This window comes from Centrocercus urophasianus, unplaced genomic scaffold (assembly GCF_019232065.1).
Source record: "Centrocercus urophasianus isolate 14NV4802_14NV808 unplaced genomic scaffold, USGS_Curo_1.0 seq_11, whole genome shotgun sequence".
Lineage (NCBI taxonomy): Eukaryota > Metazoa > Chordata > Aves > Galliformes > Phasianidae > Centrocercus > Centrocercus urophasianus.
In genome coordinates this window covers 40241074-40262768 of record NW_024884253.1, presented here as the reverse complement: position 1 = coordinate 40262768, position 21695 = coordinate 40241074, and the positions used below count along the sequence as shown (strand labels likewise).

At 43.0% G+C, this 21695-nt stretch overlaps 1 protein-coding gene across 9 annotated transcripts in view; it reads left to right on the top strand.

Annotated features, from left to right (window-relative positions):
• The first annotated feature begins 1676 nt into the window (after positions 1-1676).
• The window catches only part of DTNA (dystrobrevin alpha), a 174309-nt gene continuing 154290 nt past the window's right edge, over positions 1677-21695 (top strand). For all 9 annotated transcript variants that reach the window (XM_042838690.1, XM_042838685.1, XM_042838636.1 and 6 more), the window contains exon 1: positions 1677-1864. In XM_042838690.1, coding sequence (XP_042694624.1) covers positions 1848-1864 — 17 coding nt within the window. In that variant the 5' untranslated portion in view covers positions 1677-1847. The remainder of the gene's footprint in view (positions 1865-21695) is intronic.

The following is a 21695-nucleotide window of genomic DNA, read 5'->3' as shown; positions in this document are numbered from 1 at the left end:
CTCAAAATAAATCTTTTGATTCTTCAGGAATCATGTTGTCAGCTAGTTTATTCCTTAATATTTGTATGTTACGGGCAGCTTTTCCAGGTGTGTGAACCTTAGCTGACTCCAAGCTAGGAGCTGTTGCCTTTTTTGCCTGCAAGACTGACCACAGCAGGGGTGTGCACTTTGTGTTTTTATCCAACTTTGTCTCCTGCAGGAGCATCGTGAACAGTAGCTCGTCAGAGATGAAGTGCAGACTTCTTTTTCACTAATGTACAGCCCTTCAGAATATCCTTTTACAGCCCTTTCAGCCTTTCCAAGTTTGAGCTGTTTTCTCTGTTAGCCTGGAGTAAATGCATACTTACTTTTATTACTACATCAGCCTTGCCTCTCAACACCGGTGCTCTGGAAAGTGTAAAGTCTCATCAAGTAGGCCGTTGGCAGAGCATTTATAAACTGTGCTTTTAGCTAAGTGATGCTGGACACAGCTTGGCCTCACGCCCCCTGCCCTGACCTGTGCTGGCAGCAGGATAAGGCTAAGGACTGTGAAACAGATATTTACTGTATTTTTCTGCTTGAACTGTTGTGACAGTAAATTGGTGTTTTCCAGTTTTAACACAAAGCGTTCAATAATTCATGTGTTTTACATACAGTGTTGTTCCATTAGCACCAGTCTTTGAGATAAGGAAATCCTGATGGCAAGCAGTATTCAACCGAATGCACATTTACAGATTAAAAACCAGCTGCTTCCTAAGGCTGGTATCAAGAGCCAGGGGTTTGCGTCAACAGTATTGACTCCTGAAGTCACCAATAGTAATCCTGACTTTCTGTGCTTTGTGGAAGGACTTGTTCACTTAATTGCATTGAAAGCTGCCAAGAATCAGTAGTTTAATTATTTCGGAGCCTGACTTCTGAACAAAATTGCAATGCATTGGTATTGTAAGGAGACACAAATTTACAAAGATTGAAAGTTTAGAGTCTTAACATTTGAAATCAAGTGTGGTTCTTTTTAATTCTATACTCAGCTTCTCTCTATAGATCTCTGTATGGGCTAAGGTGCTGCCAGCATCCAGATATGCATTTCTGCAGGAGCTTGGAATGACAGAATGCTGTTCTGCACCCTTCTTTCCCTAAGTGGTGGCATTTGCAGTCATCCACAGAAAATGCTTTGTGGTGATCCTGTTTCTTACTGTGATTAAATCGGTGACTGCAGGATTCGAACTCGGGGACTGTGACTGATGGTAGTTCTGGCACAAGCAATGATCCCAGGTCCCCACACGCTGAACATAAGCTGCGCCACTTAAAGCATTTTTATTCCCAAGTGCCACAACAGCATGTTTTGCAGCAGCTTCCAAGGAAGGACGGGATTATTTCAGTGTATTCACACAGGCTGAGCGAGCCTCCAGAATGTAAAGGAGCACGTTCAGAATGCGGTGTTTGGTGGCAGTGCGTGTGAGCCGCTTGCAGAGGGGGTTATTTTTGTTGAGGTGAAGAGTGTGCGTGTGCTGTGCGTGTTGTGTTGTGGGAGGTATGTGCTGTGCATGGGGGCGACGTGGGGATGGAATGTCGGCCTGGGGAGAGGGAGAGGAGGGAGGGGGTCTGGGTGCCTGTGATTGGTAAGAGCTCCACAAAGGCATCTGCCAGCAGGACTTCAGAGGAATGTGAAACCAAATCATTTACAAGTTAAAGATAGACGCAGAATACACAGCATCTTGAGCCAGGGCTTAAATTCATCCCTGTCCGCCTGGCTCCTCGCAAAGCTCTGCCTGTCAGCTTTCCTCTGTCTCCTCTCAAGACTCTAATACTCCTTGAAAAAGTACCATAGTTCTGGATTCTGTGGAATTACTGAGGTGGCAGAAGGGATCATGGTGCATACCATAGGGTAAGTAGGAAGCTTGCCTTTTGCCATTTGCTGCAGTGGTGTCTCTGCTTTCCTTCTGCTTTTGGAGCTCAGTTTTTGGAGCCCAGGAGTTCTTTAAGGTAGATATCCAAGTAATGCTTTCCCTCATGATTTCTTTTGCCCTATTTTCCCAATACAGTTGTTTAAACTGTATTCCCCAACAATGGGTTAACTCACAGGGTTTCTTGTTTTGATGTATTTAGGGAGTCTTTGTCTTTAATAATCTTTTCCTTACAATTTTGAGTGCTGTTTTCCTATCAGCTGGATTTTGTTACAAACCTTTGCCCTTCTCAGAGAGATGTGCTGCCTGAAATGCTTTTTGTTACAGTTGAAAAGCTAACTGTTTTCCACAATGCAGAGAACATAATCAGTATTTGTTTGCTTGTTTGGCCAGGGATTCGCTTACCTGCTATTTCCTTTCTGTGAGTTTGATCACAACACAGCATTCATTATCTTTAAACTTTTTGTTTGTTAGCTCTCAGATAATACTTGGCTTTTGGCATTTATACTTTTTAATATTTTGGCTTTTACATTTTCTCTAAGCAAAATCAATCCTATCAATCAGTAATGAAAAAAATGTATGCATTCCCCTTTACTTAAATGGTGAGTTTGTGAGTAAGAAGAAGAATCAAACTGTTGTGTTCTTTCCACAACTTACCAAAAGTAATTTCAGTATCCAGTGGATTCATCTCTGCACTGATCAGTGATATTTTCTGTATACTTCCCAAACACTTTGGGTGAAGTTGTGCTATTTCTGTGACCACAAGTAAATATCGGCAACTCAGTGGGAAGTTGGATGTAAAATTAGTTGCCTAGCAAGAACTCATATAGTGAGTTTCCTCAGGATTTATACTATGAGAATCGCCTAAATGGCAGCACCATTGTTATCATGTATTTTGGGCACAAGTACTGCACATTTGCTACAGGGATGCTCTTAGCCTTGGTGTCGGTGTCCAGTCACCCAAATATATTCAGCATTCCTGACGTGTCAGTGGTGCCCACGGGAGCTGTAGGAAGTGGGTACTGCCTGCAGGTTCCTGGAACACCGAGCATTTCTGGTTATACATACAAGCACAAAGAGACTCATGCAGTGTCGCAAAATACGTGCAAGGGAATGAACTAAAATAGAAGCGTTTGAAGGAAAGATGATAGATCTGATATGTTTTATTATCTTTCTTCTGTTTGATCAAGTTGATCAACCTTTTGATCAGCTTTCTAGAATTTTGCAAAACACCTGGGTGAGCAGATCTGTTGGACTAAGGGAAACATTGGAGGTAGGCGGGCAGTTGGACTGTATGATCTTGGAGGTCTTTTCCAGCCTTGGTGATTCTATACTTCTGTGATCTGCTGTGAATTATCTTCTGTGTGGTTAAATGTAGGGGATGAAGGAGAGGGAAATGCAGAACCTGTAGTGGAACTATGGAGAGAAGAACAATTACAGGAGTGATAAATGCCATTTAAGCCAGTTCTCTGATTGTTAACAGTAGTTGGATGTTTTCCTAACTAGCTGGGACTAGTTAAACACTTCAGTCCCATGCAAAATATGCAGGCCAGCTGGCTCTAACATTAAGGTAATTTTTGTTTTGCTATTGAAGTGGAAGAAGTTTGAGAAAAAATATGTATGTTGGGATGACTAAAAAATTACAGTGGGTCTTAGCAGAGCTGTGGTTGTTCTTGCTTTTGCACTGGATTCCTGTGCAGCATTAAGCAAGCTAGGTTTTCTAAGCCCCTGCAAAATGGAAGGGAGTACTCGTATTTAGATAGCAGGTCCTACAGGGAATAGGCATTGCCTCTGATATGGCTTGGTACTATTGACTTCTGTTTTCAGATGGCATCCCCCTCCCCAGGGCTATGGCAAAAAGGGACAGGGAGGATGAGTTCACAACTTTGGAAGCAGAGCTTTACCACACCTTTCACAACCTTCCTAAACTGCGTAAGAAAAATAGATTGACGCTCAGAGGTGAGCAGAAAATAGAATTAATGTTTCATGGGAAATTCCTGAGTCAGTTCAAAATTAAATTGCATTTCCCTACCACAGTTTATTACTTTTCAGAAGCATTGGTTCAGGAGCGTGATGTTCCTTTTTCATTATCTGAGGCCCTTCTCTCCTAATTAAATGTCCAAGACGTGCTGGAGAGCTTCGTCAGAGGGAAACCCACTTTGTATTGTGGGAAGTGAAGCTGCTGAAAACAAACAGTTCTTGGAAGAAATGGGCATCTGAACCAGGAAGAGACATTCCCAGAATAAGAAGCTGCAATGCAATGTTGGGTTGATCAAAAAATATGTCCTGGTGTAGAACCCTTCTGAAATAACAACTTTAATTTAGGTTGGTGGTAAAATGGAAAATCCTTAATAAACCGTTGTTTGCCCATAGAAAATGTTGATACATTTGGTATATACTTCGTATACTGTAGTGTTGGTGTATTTTTCTGAGATGGAGAATCCCTGGCCAGCTTTGATTTCTGTGTTAGGACAAATATGATGTCACCTGTGCTTGGTGACCTGGCAGCACGAGGGTGACATAGTGTAGATGAGGCAATGAGTGCAGCACGTGCCGATTCAATTGCTGCAGTATTGGAGCCTTCTGCTTTGGGGTGCTGTGTTTGTGGGGCAGTGCTGCCCTAATGCTGATGTGCTGTCCAACACCAATGTGTGCCCTGAATTCCTGCTCTGAAGAGCTGCCTTCTTGGTGTTGCTTGGGAACAAATCCTGCTTTAGCATGGCTAGCAGCATGCTTGGTCTCGGAGCGGGCAGGCCTCAGCCTCTTGCCTGTTACCATCAAATTTTAAGTGTCTTTGTCATGGGCGTTCAGGCAAGTCATGCAAGCTACAAATGGGTTTGACACGTTTTTTTCCTTTAATAAATTATACATTTCTTCCTTTGTGAACCTTGCTAAAAGCATTGGCAGGAATGTGCACAAGGACTTTATAATCCTTCCTTAATAGACTCTACAGTTATTGCCTGTGGCTCCCATTTCCTTTCTGTTGGGATCATTTTTTCTATTGTACGTCTTTATTTCTAGCCTCATCTTCAAAGTTTTTTCAGTGATCGTTCTGCTGAAGATTAGGGAAGAGGAGTGTTGTCTGGAATTGCTTGGTAAAAGTTTAAGGGCTTTTCCCCAAGGTTCCCTGAGAAGATGCTGGCATATGTCTGAGATCACAAGCACCTGAGAGCAGCTCTCAGTGATATAATTTCCTTTGGGTCCTAATGAATCTAGTCCTAGTGCCAGCAGCTAATTTGTTTTGGCAGAATATGGCAGGCAGTGCCTTACACAAGGCATCACACTGCAGAAAGCCTTGAGTCTGTAATTTTGTAACTGTCATAAAGAAAGAAAACGCACAAAACCAACCATACCTAATGAAATTATGGTGTCCTATGTAGCCATGTATATAATCTCAAAGCCCAGGAGCTCTCACAGCTGCGTTTACTGGGAATTCATGCAAATCCTGCACTCACTATTGATCCTGGCTCCCTGAGTATCAGGCAACAGAGCACTTCTTGAGCTAATTATTATATAACTGTAATTATTTCTATATGAAGTGACTTTACCTGGAAATACAGTGAGACTTCCCAGTAATGGGATACTTAAAATTGCATCTAATTGCGGCAGTGGTAGTTGAGAAAGCTTTTGGTACCTAACAGTCTGGAGAAATCTACCCTTCCTACCAGGGGGCTGTTGCACAAAGCCACGTTTCTGAGCCAGTTGTGTGGCCTCTTGTTGCATCTGGCTATAAAACCTGAACTGAGATATGTGCTCTGAGTAATGAAGAGGGGATGAGAAAGCGCTGGGCACAATGAATGTCTGTTTATTAATTTATTTGTGGTGTCTGCTGAACTTAGCCTTCCCTGGGGCACAGAAGGGAGCAGGAGACAGCAAGTATCTGCCCGTCATCTCTGATAAGCCATGTGAGGGCTTGCTGCTGCCTTGTTTGCAATTGCTCTGAGATCAAGGGATGAAAAGTAGTACCTAAGTTCTTATTTCCTTTTATATCTTTTGTAAGGATAAGGTTGACTATAAAATACCTCCCTGTAAATTTCTAAGGACATTTGCACTCAGTGGAACCCCAAAAAGAAGAAAGAAAGTGAAAAAGGAATGAGACACACAGAAGTCTGTGAGCAAGTAGGCATTAAAAACAATTTATTGACAACCAGTGCCTAGTTCTTTCAAGCATGATTAAAGTCAGCACAGCTAAAACACAGAAAAGTACATTTGCAGCAACTTGTCCTTGAGTGCTCATTACCAAATAACAGCTGCAGATAGCATTAATCTTTCCCTTTTCCAATACATTTTCAAAATACATCTTTTAACAAGAGTAGTTTTTGTTTGTGAATGTGGATAAGTACATGGTTCTTAGCAAAAGAATTAAAAATATTTTATTTTTGATTGTTTTCTTATTAAAATTTTTTATTTAGCATGGGTGGGACTATCTCCTTTCTTTAGCTTTGGCTTCAAAGATTGTTGAATGTATACGCATAAAACATTCATTTTGACTGCAATATCTGGTGTGTGGAATTTCGTATCAAGCACAGAGTTAGGAAAGCAACTGGAAATAAGAAGTTGGAGGTGACTTGGACTAAACTTTGTGCTGTTTCATAGGCACCCACTTGGAAACAGTGTATTCCCTCTGAAGAGAGCATAAAGCAGATTGGCTTTGTGCCCTTAAGCCAGCAAGGTGGTGGTGGGTTGATGACTGAATCATAGCGGTCTTTTCCAGCCTTGATTCTGTGAGACTTGCAGGTAGGGCAGGAGGGCCGGCAGTTCTCCCAGCACAGAAAGCACAGAAGAGGCTGTTGCCAAAAGGAGACTGGTCAGAGAATCGTATCATAGAATCACAGAATGGCCTGGGTTGAAAAGGACCACAATGATCATCTAGTTTCAACACCCCTGCACACAGCAGGGTTGCCAGCCACCAGACCAGGCTGCCCATAGACAAAGGGAAATGTCTGTAACTTGAAGCAAGGAAGATGAGGTAAGCCCTAGGAAAATGTTGCCTCTGAAATACACTGCCGATGGAGGCTGTGGAGTATCCATCTCCGGAGGCGCTAGGAATGGCTTTAATAAACATGAGTATATCTGGCTGTTTCTCGCAGCAGGAGGCAGATTACAGATCTTTTCTGTCTGTCCTGTGATTTGCTGACACTGGTGATAATCCTGTGCCTGAAATTATTTTCTTATTGCAATACATGCTTCCTTAATTCTGTTAGGAGGGGTCTCTGTGCAGAGCAGGACAGTTTTTGCTGAGGTGCAGAGGCACTTAATCATCGTGTTGTTTCCTCATTTTGAAATGTTCCTTAGGTGAGTAGTTAAGACACAAACAGCTGGCTTTGCGTTTCAGCTCAAATACCATCATCCTGAAATACTTGGAGACATCACTCTGTCAGCTGGCACTTGACAAGCCGTCCTAAATTTGCAACACGTAATTGGATTCTTGGGATGAAATCTGAGTCCCCTTTGAAGTCATGGGTTTTTATAGGGCAGAAATTTCATGCTGAGGCCCGAGTGGCGTCCACTTGTACATGACGGGCTTTGCTGTCCCATGCAGACTGCTGTGTGTGGGATGGGTGCGTTGGGAGGTATGAGAGTGTGTCACCTTGCGCGGCCAGCATCTGTGTGCAGAGGGGCCTTTGGAGTGCCTGTGTGGGGGTGAGGGAGGCTTCACAACAGGTGTTATATGGGGGGAATCAATTACTCTTACTTTTTTTTTCCCAGTTAATGTCAACAAAATGAATTTACACCACCTGGCATAAAAGAGAGGAGAGGCAGTCAGTGAAAAAGCAGAACCCGTTTTGGGTTTTAAAATTTCGTTTGCTAAGACTTCAGGCATTCTGTATTCTCTTCAGTGTAATTTTTTTTGTCCTTTTTGCATTTCTGGAGAGGGATTCTCCCCTAGTCTTTTTTTTTTTTTAATTTCCAATATCCTATAGTTAGCATTTAATAGATAGGCATAACTGTAAGTAAAATGTTTTGCTAACTACTGGTTAATGTCCTCTGATGAAACTCATGCAGAGATGTCTCCAGTTGTTGTGAGCTAAAATAGCTCCACAGAAAGTACTCTGGCTTTGTTTATAGCAGTGCTAATTCAGAGCAAGTTCTCTGTTCACAGTGTGGCTACTTTAGATTTAGAGGAGATAATTGGAAGTTCATCCTCAAACAGATCGTACTGACGTAAAAGCTCAGTGTTAATCTCTGAGCTGGGAGGTAAAATTTCACGTGTTCCTAATGTATGATTGCACTGCCACATCCAAATTTCTTTGCAGGCTTTTCTCAGCTGTGCAGTGATGCACCGAGTGTAAGAATGGTACACGTTTACTTGAGGATAGAACCAGCCTGTAAAGAAGCACAACGCCTGGGCTTTAGGACCACCAATAGATCAGTTGTTAATAACCTCACTGTGTAATTAAATCAGAATGATTTGAAACTGCCATTAGGGGGAAGAAGACAGAGGAAAACTGTTTCATCCTCACAACATCGTGTTTTCATTGACCTACTTACAGCAGGGAAGGAAACGTGTCCCTTTCCATTATAGCAGAATAGGTTTGTTCAGCGATTTTATAATGCAGTGGCATAGGAGCAGACTGGCTTTTCTAACCACGCCAGGAGGGTTTGGCAGCATGAGTAACATTCACACATTTTCTGCTAAGAAGTGTAAGTTCCTGTCCAAGCTATAATATTATTAACCCAATCAATTCAGCAGAAAGTGCTTTGATTGAGAAAAAAAAAAAAGACTTGTATTCAGAAGTGAGAAGAAAAAGGATGTGCCTGGAAGTGTGCAAAGAAGCCTTTTACTGGCAGCCACATTTCCATCATCTTCCTTTTCCCAGATGCAGAGTCCCTGCCCTCCCTGAGGCCCTTCCATCTCCTTCCACTTGCCTCTGGGCAGCCCTGCAGCAGCGAGCTGAGCAAGGGCATTGGGCCTGCCTTCCTTCCGCATGTTTGCCCTGCAGCAGGCGTAACAGCACACAAGGCAAATCCCAAATCTCTTGGTCCTTCATAATGTGCCATGAGGCAGTGGTGGCCGCTTGCAGGGCTGGGGATGTTGTAGAGAGCGAGGGGAAGGTTGGCTCAGGCCTGGTGGCTCAGGGCTGTGCTGGCTGCAGCACTCAGTGTGTGATATTGCTGTTGGTTGTCTTATGTCTGGGTCAGTAAACCATCTCATTTTGCAAATAAACACCTGCAGCTAGCCCTTCTTGGGCCAGCCAGGTCACATCCCTCCACAAGGTGTTTTTGCTAACTTGGTATTGTCAGAAGCATTAGTCACTGTGGTAGTGGCTTAATAAGTCACAGTAGGAGCCAGCTGGTAATTAACAAATTAAAGATATCATAGATATTTTCCTCAAATATTTCATATGTAGCAAAAACAATTAGAAGCCGAGCACTTCAGCTGTTTGAAGCAGTTACATACGTGAAAAACATCTTGCCGTGTCAGGAAATAATTCATTCACAGAGGCCAGTGAGGCCTAATTTTACTGCCATCTCAGGATTCATAAAAGCACACACAAGAGCTGTGAAACAGGGAGAGAACAAATCCTGCCCCTTTTTAACCGTTTAATTCTGTCCTGTTTAACATACTTATCCAAATGGCTGTCAGCTGCATCTTTAGGAGCGGCACCACTCCATGGGGTTCAGCTGCTCCCTTCTGCACTTAACTTACTTTCATTTTAGAAATGTTCTGAAGCAGGAGATCATGTATGTGCTCAGGAGCGAATCGTCTCTTAGAAAGATGAAACCAGCTTGCAATCACAAGGAGAAGAAAACAAAGGCAGTACAAATTGTGTTAAACCTCTAACCAGGGCAAGGCTCTGCAGTGAATGCAGATGATGATGGTTTTCATTGTGTAGGTTAGGGAAAGTACTCTGGAATGCACAAGCTTGCTTTAACTCACTTGGGGTTTCTTTATTTTATCACCAGATGGTGACCAGTGGTTTCAAATTAAGATGCTCTCAATTACCTGTGCTTGATGGGTGAGTGATAGCATGCCGTGGTATGTCTGCCTTCCGTGCTGCTTCAGCACAGCACTCCTCCGTCATTCCACAGCCTGGCTCAGGGCTGGGCTCTGAGTATGCCAGGCCTTTGACTCTGCTTTTTCTCTAGGACAGGATCTCATCTGAGCACTTTGAGGCAGAAGAAGAAAGGAACAGGATGAGCAATCGGAGCGGCGTCATTTCTGCGGGTAGGGTGCAGTTAATGCCATTGTGGGAGCTATTGATACCAGCAGCAGCAGCTTGGAGAAATATGATCTGCATTTGAAAACTTTCTTCTTGGAGAGGGGGAAAAAAACCTGTTGAGAATGTGTATCTTTTGATAAAAAGCAAGGGCAAATCTTTGTCAGACACTGACAGAGGTTTTATTCGAGGTTGGGCTTGTCGTAGAGATGTGAAAGGCTGTATGATGCAATGAAGGACAGACGGGGTTGCCCCATAATACCTTCGCTCTTTGCTTCATTTATTCAGCTCCATATTGTTTGATGGATGAGCACTGGGGATTTCAAAGAATGTGTTTCTGAAGCTTATGAAAGAAACAAAAACCCTTGTGCAATTTCTGTTCAAGTTTTTAGCTTCTTAAGGTCACACTCAGACATTTCGTGTCCTTAAACCTTTCATTACTACACAGAGGAGAGAGGTAGAAAGAGCTCTGAAGTCATTCACACTAAGTTGTTAACGGTGCAGACCTGCTCTGTGCACCCTGAGTTCTCTGTTGTTGTGGGTGGCTTCTACTTCAGGGTTTTCTGGTCATGCTTTGTACTGGCTGTTGTCTCACCAGAAGTTTCACTGTTTTTGCTGTGTAACAGTAGAGTAGGAAGGCCCAGGCAGCTCACCACACTGGGGATGGTGAGCCCAGAGATCTGAGGGGGGCAGGCAGAAACATGGCGATGTGTTGTGCCTTACCTGCCATCCCACAGCCTTGCTGTGAGCAGCACCACAGGTACCTCTTGCAGTGCTGCCAGCAGTGCCAGTCCTTTAGCTTTGCAGACCTGTTGAATGCACTGTGTTTCCCTTCTTTCTGAGTTTCTGGACTTCTGTCCATAGCAGCCCAAGGTCAGGGCATGGGGCTGGTTACCACCTGGTTTTGTTTCTTTTCTCCCATTGCATTGCAGATTGGTGTTCCTGCAAAGAGGATATACAGAATTCTCATGACATTTTAAGCCACAAGATTTCTCTTTTCTCTGTTTTAGCAAAATAAGATCCTTGTAGCTCAAGATTAAAGTAGCATTGTGATATTTGGGTGTTGCCTCCAAAGCACGGTATTTCAATACACTCATTCAAAAATAAACTTTCCATAGGTAAAATATGGTTTTTTACTTGCATTTCTTTTATTCTGAACAACTGTCCTTTTTATTCTGGCTGCTTAATGTTCTGAGAAATACCTTTTCTTCTTGTTCTTTGCTCATTGCTCCGGTCGTTTGAGTCAGTCTTAAGCTGTTCTCTTCCATTTTTATTTTTATCTGATACCTGGAGAGCAGAGAGCTGGAGTGTGAGTTGTGTGAGGGGTCCGTATAGCTGAGTAATTCCACAAAGGCTGCTGCTCATTTGTCAGTCACTGCACTTATGACTTACTTTCGCTAAGATAAATGCCAGAGCCCTGCCACCAAACAGTTTGGTTCAAAATGCAGATGGCTGAGCTGGCAACCTGCTTGTTTTGTAGCTTTTAGAGCTGTCGCTGTGACCTGGAATCCCCACCAGGCTGCAGGGCACCAAGAGCAGCAGTTCTGCTGGAAGTTGATTGGAGCTCTGCTGACCTCATGCCCACAGAGTACTTCCTTTTATTTCAAACAGCCATGCAAAATATCCTTCCCAGCCACTGCCTCAGTGTCCTCCCTCCCACAAGCAGCAGGTGGCTGGACCCTGATGTGCCGCATCTGGCACATTTTGCAGTTGTTTTCTGCTTCTTGATTATTCAGGGATATGGACTGGATGTTGTTTCAGCTGCTCTGACTGCTCCTTTGCTCTCTGAAATAAAAGTCTGCCTGCTTTAGGTATTAGGATTAGCTGAGGTTGGTTCTACTGCTGAGCTTAGTGTATTCATAGGATCCCAAACACTATATGTACAGATCCATGCTGACTTTTTGTAGCAAGTATCTCACTGTGTGTGGGAACCTGGGCATGTATACATGTACAGTTTTGAAGCAGTAATCATGGTGATACGTGCAAACTTCTCTACTCAGCCTTTTCATTTGGATGTAGATTTACATGATCAATTGCTAGTACGAAAAATCCAGTTCATCCTGTTCAGAATACATATGTTTATTCAGACCATTGTTAAAGCTCATGCTATTATTCATGCATGATTTTTGCTTCCATGTAAGTTTTATTTTACTTTGATCTTCTGTAGTGCCCAGCATGCTTTTAGAAACCACTTCCCCACAAACTGTTATTTCACTGTAATTATAAGAGAACATGCATATAAATCACAGATGAGAATATTACCCAACTGGATGTTCCTAGAAACAGGAGAGTACTTACGTGCAATACAATACATTAATCATGTATAAGGATTCGGTTATTAACTGAATTCTTTTAATACAGTACATTCAGTACCAAGATTATGTGAAAAACCTTCTCAGGGAAAAGAAGGTTTTTGTTATGGGCTTTTGAAATGTTTTCTGTTTTTTTGTTTTGTTTTGTTTTGTTTTTTGCTTTACTTTTCTTAACTTTCCATCAGCACTCTCTTGTTACAGATTTGAAAATGAAAAGCTCCAGGTTAAGTTACCCCTTGAGTGTATTGATGGGTGTGTATGTATGTATATACATATGTATGTGCCTGTACACATATGGGATAGTGTGTTTTGGACCTGTTTCTACAAGCTTTTTTCTTTATGACAATCTCACGGTGCATTTAGTACTGCTTTGTTTCAACAGGACTCCTTGTGGACAAGGGGTTTGTCCCTGCTGGACACATTCACAGTGCAGACCTGTGGTCGTTGGTAGGGCGTTTCTCAAATGAACTCAGCTCTGGTAAATCAAGGGAGCTATCATTTCTTAAGAGGGTGTTATCCCTTGGGTTGGCTTCAGGCTTACATATTTCTAATTGTTACTGATAAAACAGAGGAAGGAATGTGGAAAGCTTCAAGCAACCTTGCTTTGGATTGCCTGTATGAAGGCAGTTCCATGTGTGGTCCCTTCCCCAGGCTGGCAGGACGTGCTCTAATGCCAACACCAAGCTGAGGAGCTCTATTAGCACCACATGGAGCCCCAGCAGCTGCTGGAGCTGACAGCAAATTGGAGCTGCCTCCAGGAAGCAACTCAGAAAGCAGAGAAACTCAGTCTGTCCGTGTTGCCCATGAATATCTCATTCCATGCATGGCACTTATGCCCAGTGCAGGTAGTGGGACAAGAGAACGTGGCAGCACTTTTTGGAGTTTGAAACTAGCAGGGTCTAGTCTGACTCTGCCTTTTGGAGTAAGGTTATTACTATCTTTAAAAGACCTCTCACCGCTGGGCAGTGGTGCAGAGCACTCTTCGGTTTCCCTGGTTATTTTATAGTGTCTTTGCTCTGCATTGGTAGAATGTAAGTTACAGTCTGGGTCACTTTGAGTCACTTTCTTGTATTGACTTAGGAAAAAATCAGAAAAGAAAAGTGGTTTTTGGATGAATAGCCGTGCCTGATTATTTAGCTTTTAAATAAAGAATGGGATTTTCCCGAAGCAGGAGGAAGTGGCAAAAGCAGCAGGAGATGACACATCTACCACTTGTAAATTGTCTTCTATCTGAAGTGCCAAAGTTTGAGCAAAAGACATCGCAGTTCTCTTTGGAAGAAAAGTCTGTTTCATGAGTAGCTGGTTCGTCACCTCACTGGAAAACACATCAGTTGTGATGCCTGCAGCAGTATATAGAGCAGAAGATATATTTAAATCTGAGTTCCACTACTGAGATTTGCATAGTGAACTCTACAGATAGATCTGTAGAGAACCTTCTGCTTCTCCCTTGTCTATGAGCCCTCCATAGGGCAAAGTGCCGCACTTGAGTGCCCCTCACAGCCTCTGTGATTGATGGGACATGACAGAAGAAGTGTGTTTCCTCTTCTCACCCAGCAGACAGCGCTCCTGTCTGAGGAGTTAAGGAAAGAAACCCACACCTTCCTGATGCCCTGGTGTCTGCTGTCCGGATGGGTTTTTGGGAAAGGATACCCATTCATTCAGAACTTCATTCATAAAATAACCCCATTTCAACTCTCTGGAAATAGAGCAGTAGTGGAGGCTGCGTTGCACACATAAAGCTTTCAGAGCTTTGAATGTAGTGTTACCATTTGTGTCTGACTTTTGGAGATGCTGTGCAGCTGTATCTCTGAATGAAATCCACAGAAACCCTACATGGGAATCATGCTGTTATGGTGTAGCTATCTTTACCAAGTCTGTCCTCTCTGGTTTTTGGTGGCTGCTTTCTGGCAGTTGCAGCTCACCTGGTTACTTATCTTCTGTCTCATCTTCTGTCATTTATTTAATAAATATTGTACTTGTAATTTGCCCTCGTTTTATGCTGTCATGCAATTTGTGATCTGGAACAGCAGTGGTTCTCCTGACCCTGCAGAAAATTGATGAGTAGAATTGCTTGGAAAGTGATCTCTACTGGGATTCTTATTACAAGTAAAATTCAGCTGGTTATTACAGAATTGATAGTTCTGTTCATTGACCTGTCCAGGCAGAATGGAAGGTCAACTAAACATTGAACCCTTAGTAAAGAAATGTCACTTCATATTAGTATGAAGTCCTAAGATAGGATCACGCATTATTAAAAGCAAGAGATGTAAAAGCAGCATCCTGTATGAGAGTGATTATTAAGCAAGACATTTGCATTGTCATCTTCCAAATGACAGCTCTGTCTGTCTATGATTCATCATGAAGTAAAGAATTTCTAGTGTTCCAGTTCTTTTGACATGATGTGAGAAATTTATGGCTTAACTTTTTGACCCCCACAACTTAAATGCATTATTGCAGTTCTACATCTAGTCTTTCCATGCCTGAACTGAAGATACAGTATTACTTATGAACAGTATTACTTAAAAATTCTAGGGGGTTCCTGGTAGTCAACAGGCAGACCTGAGGCATGGTGCTGACCATGCTGTCACTGCTTGGCTCTGGAAATGGTCCTTTGCTGCTCTGAATTTTTTCCAGAGTTGGTGTTGAGGGACATGGTTTAATGAGAACTATTGGTATTAGGTGGGTGGTTGGAGTAGATGATCTTGTAGGTCTTTTCCAGCCGTGGTGTTTGTGTGATTCTGTGAAGAAGGCTCTGTTTTGCTCCTCTTTCTCGGAAGGTCTTGTGGCTTGTGTAAAAACTGCTCCAGATTTCCTTTTGGCACACAAATAGAATTGCATGCTAGTTATCTGGGTATCTTCTTTCTTGCTTCTAATACTGGCACACATCTCATATTTCTTTTTCATCTGCAGAAATATGACTGTGATGATTTTACCGTAACAGCCTATGTGTCTAGGCGGCCCATTTGGCTTGCTGTGGCCTTGAGGCACATGACCTTGGGAGGGGCAGAGGCTATCCTTCTTTGTCTATCACTGCCCGGATTGGCAGCAAGACACTTCTGGACTTGAGTTCAGCCAGCAGCTCTGACGCCTTTTAGCTGCCCTTCTTCTCTTTATTTTTCTGCGTATTATCAACTCAGTGGAGGGCAGTTGATAATATTGTCTGTGATAAACAAAACACATAAATTCCTAACGATGTAATAGCACTGCCAATTAGGAAAGTTGCCCAACTGCTCCCATTATAGTACCCTGTTTTTCAGGGTATTCTTGAAAACTTTTAACATTTGAGATGAAATTTTTCAGGGCAGCTGCTTGAGAATTTTTGGAATACTTCAGCTTAAGTGATTCAGTCAGACTGAGAACAAAGCTAGCATAATTTTTTTTTTTTTTCATGTTAAAAGAAAACTTCAGACAGTGTCTTTGGTATGCTTCAGTATTCCTGTAATTTGGAGCAAGGATGTAAACTTTGGTAGGCCCCCTTGACCTTTGTGTGAGGAGTATTTCTGCGGTTTGTGCAGACGTGCCCATGTTCAGCCTATATTTTCGCCCATAGGGCAAAAAAAACCCAGAGCTGCTCACATATGCTGAGAACTGGTTTTAAAATAAGACAGGGGAGGTTTAGGTTAGATATTAGGAGGAAGTTTTTCACACAGAGGATGGTAACACACTGGAACAGGTTGCCCAAGGAGGTTGTGGATGCCCCATCCCTGGAGGCATTCAAGGCCAGGCTGGTCTGGTGGTTGGTGACCCTGCACATAGCAGGGGGGTTGAAACTAGATGATCATTGTGGTTCTTTTCAATCCAGGCCCTTCTATGAGTATAACCAATTGAATCTTTGACATATCCAGCTCATCTGCACATGCTAGAGAGTCTCTGTGCCTTCTTCTGGCACTCAGAGCACCTGTGAATCCTTAACACCTGGTAGACTTCCTGCTGCATTTGTCTTCGTGTGCCTTAGGTAGACACAGAGCTGCTCAACCGGAAGATGAGGAGTTGAAGATTGCATTTGTAGATCTTACACACAGAGAGGATGATGCAGTGTGCAACCTGAACTTTGTCATCTCACAGCTCCTAAACATGGAGACTGCTGAACTAAGCAGACTTGTAACATTCTTGTTACCTCATTCCTCTGGAATAATATAGTGTATATAAATTGACATTCAAAACAGCTCTGATCCAAGGTCTCGGTGTGCTTTTAAGCTTCACCTATTACCCCATGAGGTAAGTGTAGCACAGTGAGGACTGCACAGCCTGGCAGGGAGCAGTTGTAGGGCAGGATGGGCTATGCTGTGCAACAGATGGAGGAGGGCAAAGGATCATTCCTATTCCTGGGCAGTACAGTCTCAGGAGAGAGAAAGGGTCTTACAAATCAAAGTTCATTTCAGTGTTGATTTATGAAGAACTGCTTTTCTAAGCTTCTAGTTTTCTGCCATATTGCCAAGCACTGGCTAAGCAGATCTCACAGGGAAAGAAAGTAAAACACAGTGAAAACAAATACATGAGCAATTTGAAACCTTGGTTACAGGATACTGGCCAGTATTGAGAAGAAAATAATCCTCCTGTCGTCATCATTGTGCCTCATATTAAGAGCACATCTCTGCTCTTATTTATTTTTTGTACTTCTTCAGCTATCGCCGTTCAGAAGAAGACTTTTGATTGAATTTCTGTTTATTCGGTCTAGTCAGATGGAGATTATTTCCAGTTTGTTTATTCAGTGCCCCATATTTACTGTATTTTATCCACATGAATAGGTTTGCATGAGAACAACGAGAAAGTTGCATGAGGAAGGGACCAAAGAGTTAATTTTTTTTTCTGGACTACATGGTTCTTTGGAATACGTTTCTCTAATGATTCCCCTGGTCCTCTTAGGTCCATCTAAATAAATTCTGTTACGGAAAAGAACTTTGCAGTTTATAATACTGAGAGACAATTCTCTCTTCAAAAGATCTTGTTTATATATCCCAGAATCACAGAGTGGCCCAGGTTGGAAGGGACCTCAAGGATCATGAATCTCCAACCTCCCTGCCACATGCAGGGCCACCAACCTCCCCATGTAATACCAGACCAGGCTGCCCAGGGCCCCATCCAATCTGTCTTGAACACCTCCAGGAACAGGGCATCCACAGCCTCACAGTACTCCAGATGGGGCCTCATGAGGGCAGAACAGAGAGGGACAATCACTTCCCTGTCCCTGCTGGCGAATCTTCTTCTGATGGAAGTAGTTCTTTCTTGCATTCAGACTCAGTGCAACTGCTCCAGTTTTCCCTCTCGTGGCAGTGGTGTAAAAATAGGTGAGTCACAGTTCACCAGAGGTAGTGTTTTTTATAGAGCCAACCTGTTCATCTTGGAAAGATTAACAAATTTCTGTCAAACGGGAGAGGTGTTGTCTTGCAGAGAAGCAATAAGCAGGCCTGGGAAATTTTTTGATCTCTACCACAAGATTTTCAGTGCTCACTGCTTCTGCCCTTCAGCCCCTTGGGCCTTGTACTGCTTGACTGTATAAGTAATGTGGAGAGGGTACAGGTACATCTCAGTAATTCTACCACAACAAACACTTTCCAAAATTAATAAATACTTAATCGAAAGGAAAACTCAACTAAAATCTGTAGTTAGGTGACGTACTAAAGGCATGGCCTTTCATTATTGCAAGGCAGACTTTCCCGCTATAGGCAAATGCATGTTTGGGAACAAATAAAAAGAAGATAGCCTACATTCCAGCAATTTGCTCCAGACAAAATTTGCCTTCCTGACTTCTTCAGGGGAGCACTCAATATTTTTGTACACTGTAATTTGTGTATTAAACCATAGTCCTCAGTATAACAACATTATTAAGGAGCAGAGAAAGCTATACAGAACTCAGTCATTATTTAAATATGCTCTGGGCTTTCACTCTGGAGTAAGTGGATAACCAGCTGCTCAGATACAAATATTCTAATTAAGACAGTAGAGTAAGACTTGTTATGAAGGACAAATGTAATTCTCAGTTTTAAGATGGCACAGAAAAATTGTGAACTTCACATTGCAAAACTGAAAGATGCTGAACTGAAGGGGAGCCACAGCTGATGTGCAGACACATGTGAAGTGAGCTTATACTGCCATTGCAAGTGTTTTTTGTGTATAGGAATCAGGCTGTGTGCCAGTCGCCTTTTCTGCTGCTGGGGCTGCCAGCACTCGCTCCTAACCTGATGTTGCTATTGGGACAAGCCTGGGCTCTTCATAGTCACTTTGCTGCCTGAAATACAGCCCTTTGTATCATTGTCAGACACAGGAATGAGGCTTACTGAAGGAGCATCAGGCAGTCAAGTCTCTGTGTGTCCATGACAGGAGGCGGTGGGTGGATGAAGGCCTGGCAGCTCCATGCTGGGCCAGTGCTCTAACAAGAGGCCCAGTGCCGCTTAGGAGACCAGAGCTGCTTTGTTTGGCCTTCTGAGCAGCCTGAAAAGCTACCTCAGTGCTATTTGTGGGCAAAATCCAGGTTTCTGTGTAAGAATGGGATAGAAAGAAAGGCTAAAAGAAAAAAAAAAGCCTATATTCCAAAAAGGTTTAAAATCTTGGCTGTGTAATCGCTAGGAACATCTGTGACAGTTACTCTCTGATTTAAACAAAATCGTTCAGCTAGATCAGCTGGGAAATTGATTTAGGATGTCAGCTCAAGTGGTCTCACTCTACTAACATGAAACAGCTTTGGAGATGAAACTTTGCCTCTGGCTGAGTGCTGAAGTAGTGAAACTCCCGATCTCAGTTGACATTTGTAGTTCAGAGGATATGTGATACCACAAGATATACCTCTCATCCCATGGATTCTCACCTTACGCAGCAGAGCGGAAAAAATGCTCCCTTGTAGGCACGGAACGATGGAATGGATAGGATTCATTCACAATACAGGCCATCACTAATGTCAGCAGTTAATGCACAGCACAGCATAAACCAAGAGTACAGCTTTGAGAAATGCGGTCTTGTTTGAGGTTTTTCTTTCTAGCTAGAGGAGCATGCTGCTGTTAATCCTCCTATGCTCAGGAGCACAAGATAGGCTTTTTGAGAGTGTCTTTATTTTCTTGCTCTCCTTGTTTGTTATTTTTCTGCCATTGTTCATTTAATAACCTCAATTTGGAGATAGGAATACTTGAACTTTAAATACTGATTCTTAGAGAAACCATTGAAGGTAAAGCAGTTTTTATGAGATTCAACATCTTTTTATCTGTCCTGTTTGCCCACTGTCGATACTTGCCAGAGAGTTCTGTTTTGCTTGTGCATGTTCCAAAGGATGACAGTTCCTTGGGCAGGTATGCACCTTACCTTTGTTTCTTGCTCCTAGCGTAGGGTCATTACTGGAAAAGTTGGACCAAGTTTGCACTGATGGGATCAGATTCTGTCTGTTGAGAACATATCAGTTTTAAAGAATTGGCATGGAAATGGTGAGTTTGAAATGTATGATCTTTATCAATGTAATCTTAGGTCTGCTTAGCCTCTATCAGGCTTCTCACTTGTAGTTGTGGAGGGCATTCTTTCAGGAGTACAAGGGAAGTGGCAAATCTCTCAGGTAAATCAGCTGGGCTGGGATTTATCATTATTACCATTGCTATTATAATTTGAAAGGGAAAAAGCTGATTTTAGACATGCGCTTTTCTCTGCAGTGGGTTGGATTTACATTATTTGGAAGGAGCTCAAGCATGCAGATTAATACATCTGGCTGAAGAGGTAAGGAGCTTGCTGCATTTAACAGCTCACTGATGGAGGCCCCGGGGCTGTGTCTCTTCCAGTAGTGCATGTGCTGCAGAGGTCACAGAATCACACAGAATCGCAGAGATTGGAAGGGACCGCAAGAGGTCATCGAGTCCAACCCTCCTGCTAAAGCAGGTATCCTACAGTAGGTTGCACAGGTAGGCATCCATATCTCCGCAGAAGGAGTCTCCACAACCTTTCTGGGCAACCTGTTTCAGTGCTCCATCATCCTTATTGTAAAGAAGTTTCCTCCCACATGTTTGTATGGAACTTCCTATGTTCAAGTTTTAGGCCATTGCTCCTTGTCCTGTCACTTACACACCACCAAGAACAGCCTGACCTCATCCATTTGCCTCCCAGTGCCCTTTAGATATTTATAAACATGAATCAGATCTCCCCTCTGTCTTCTTTTCCCCAGGCTGAACAGACCTATATTACCCAGCCTTTCCTCAGAAAGGAGGTGCTCCAGGCCCTTTATCATCTTTGTGGTCCAGATGCCCCTGGTCTCTGCTATGCTCTTAGTCTTGGTCTCCAGAGCAGGGCAGTCAGAAACAGGCAGCCTGTGGGAGATGTCTCTGTGCAAATTCCCAGTCTGTGCCCAGAAGCTCTTTGGAAGAAAGAGGGCTATTTAGGACAAAAAACTGCTCCGGGGACTGTTGTAATGCTTCAGTGGTGTAGGCAGCGCGGTTCTGGTACATGAAGCATTCCCTTCTCTGGTTTCTCTCAGTGATGTAGACATGGTCTTATCAGGAGATAGGACCAAATAAAGGAAAGGCAAAGACTTGGTTCCTGTCACTTGCTGGCATGTTTGACACATCTGTTGCAAACCCTGTTGCAGGCTGTATCAGATTATGCATAACTCTGGACAAGCTGCCTCCATAGCAGCTTCCCAGCTCAGCTGGACCAAATCTTCCTGGGAAGTGCCAGAACCCAGTTCCACTGTAGGTTTTGCTGGGCAGGATCTTGCTAGCAGCAGAGATGTTCAAGAGATGTTGCAACTTTGCTTTCAAAATCAATGAAAATATTTGTGGGAAAGTCTCAGCACTGGATACAGAAAAGCATGTCTGCTGTGCCTTGCGTGTAGTCAGTGTGCTGCTGCACATTGCCAACGCTGTGTTTGATTTTAGCCTACCCAAGACATTTTTCAGACAGCCTTGTGCATTCTGTTCTCCGGGCATTATTTCTTGGTTGAAACACAGTGGACAAATTAATGCAGAATCTTTGCTTTTACACATGCTTTTAGGAAAGGGAATTCAACCATGCAGTTGTTTCTGGCCTTATTCTTTTTTCGTAGTTTCTCTATATTTGTGATTTTGTTTTTTTCTGCTGGCAAAGAAGTATTTGTATTGGTACCTCAGTGTGCATTATGTGGTGGTGTTACTGTGCTGTAAGTAGCAGCATGTAGCTCTCCTGTCCCAGTCATGTCAGAGATCACTGATGCATGTGTGCAAACAGTTCAGATGGGAAAATTTGGTTGCAGTTTTCAGGGAGTGTCAGCTTCAGATTGATCCATATTGTGTTGAAATGTTCTTGTATGTAGGTGTGTGAGGAATCATGGTCAGGAGGTGATCTAAAGGACTGGTACTGCACATCACTTTTCTTAGAAATGAATTATATGC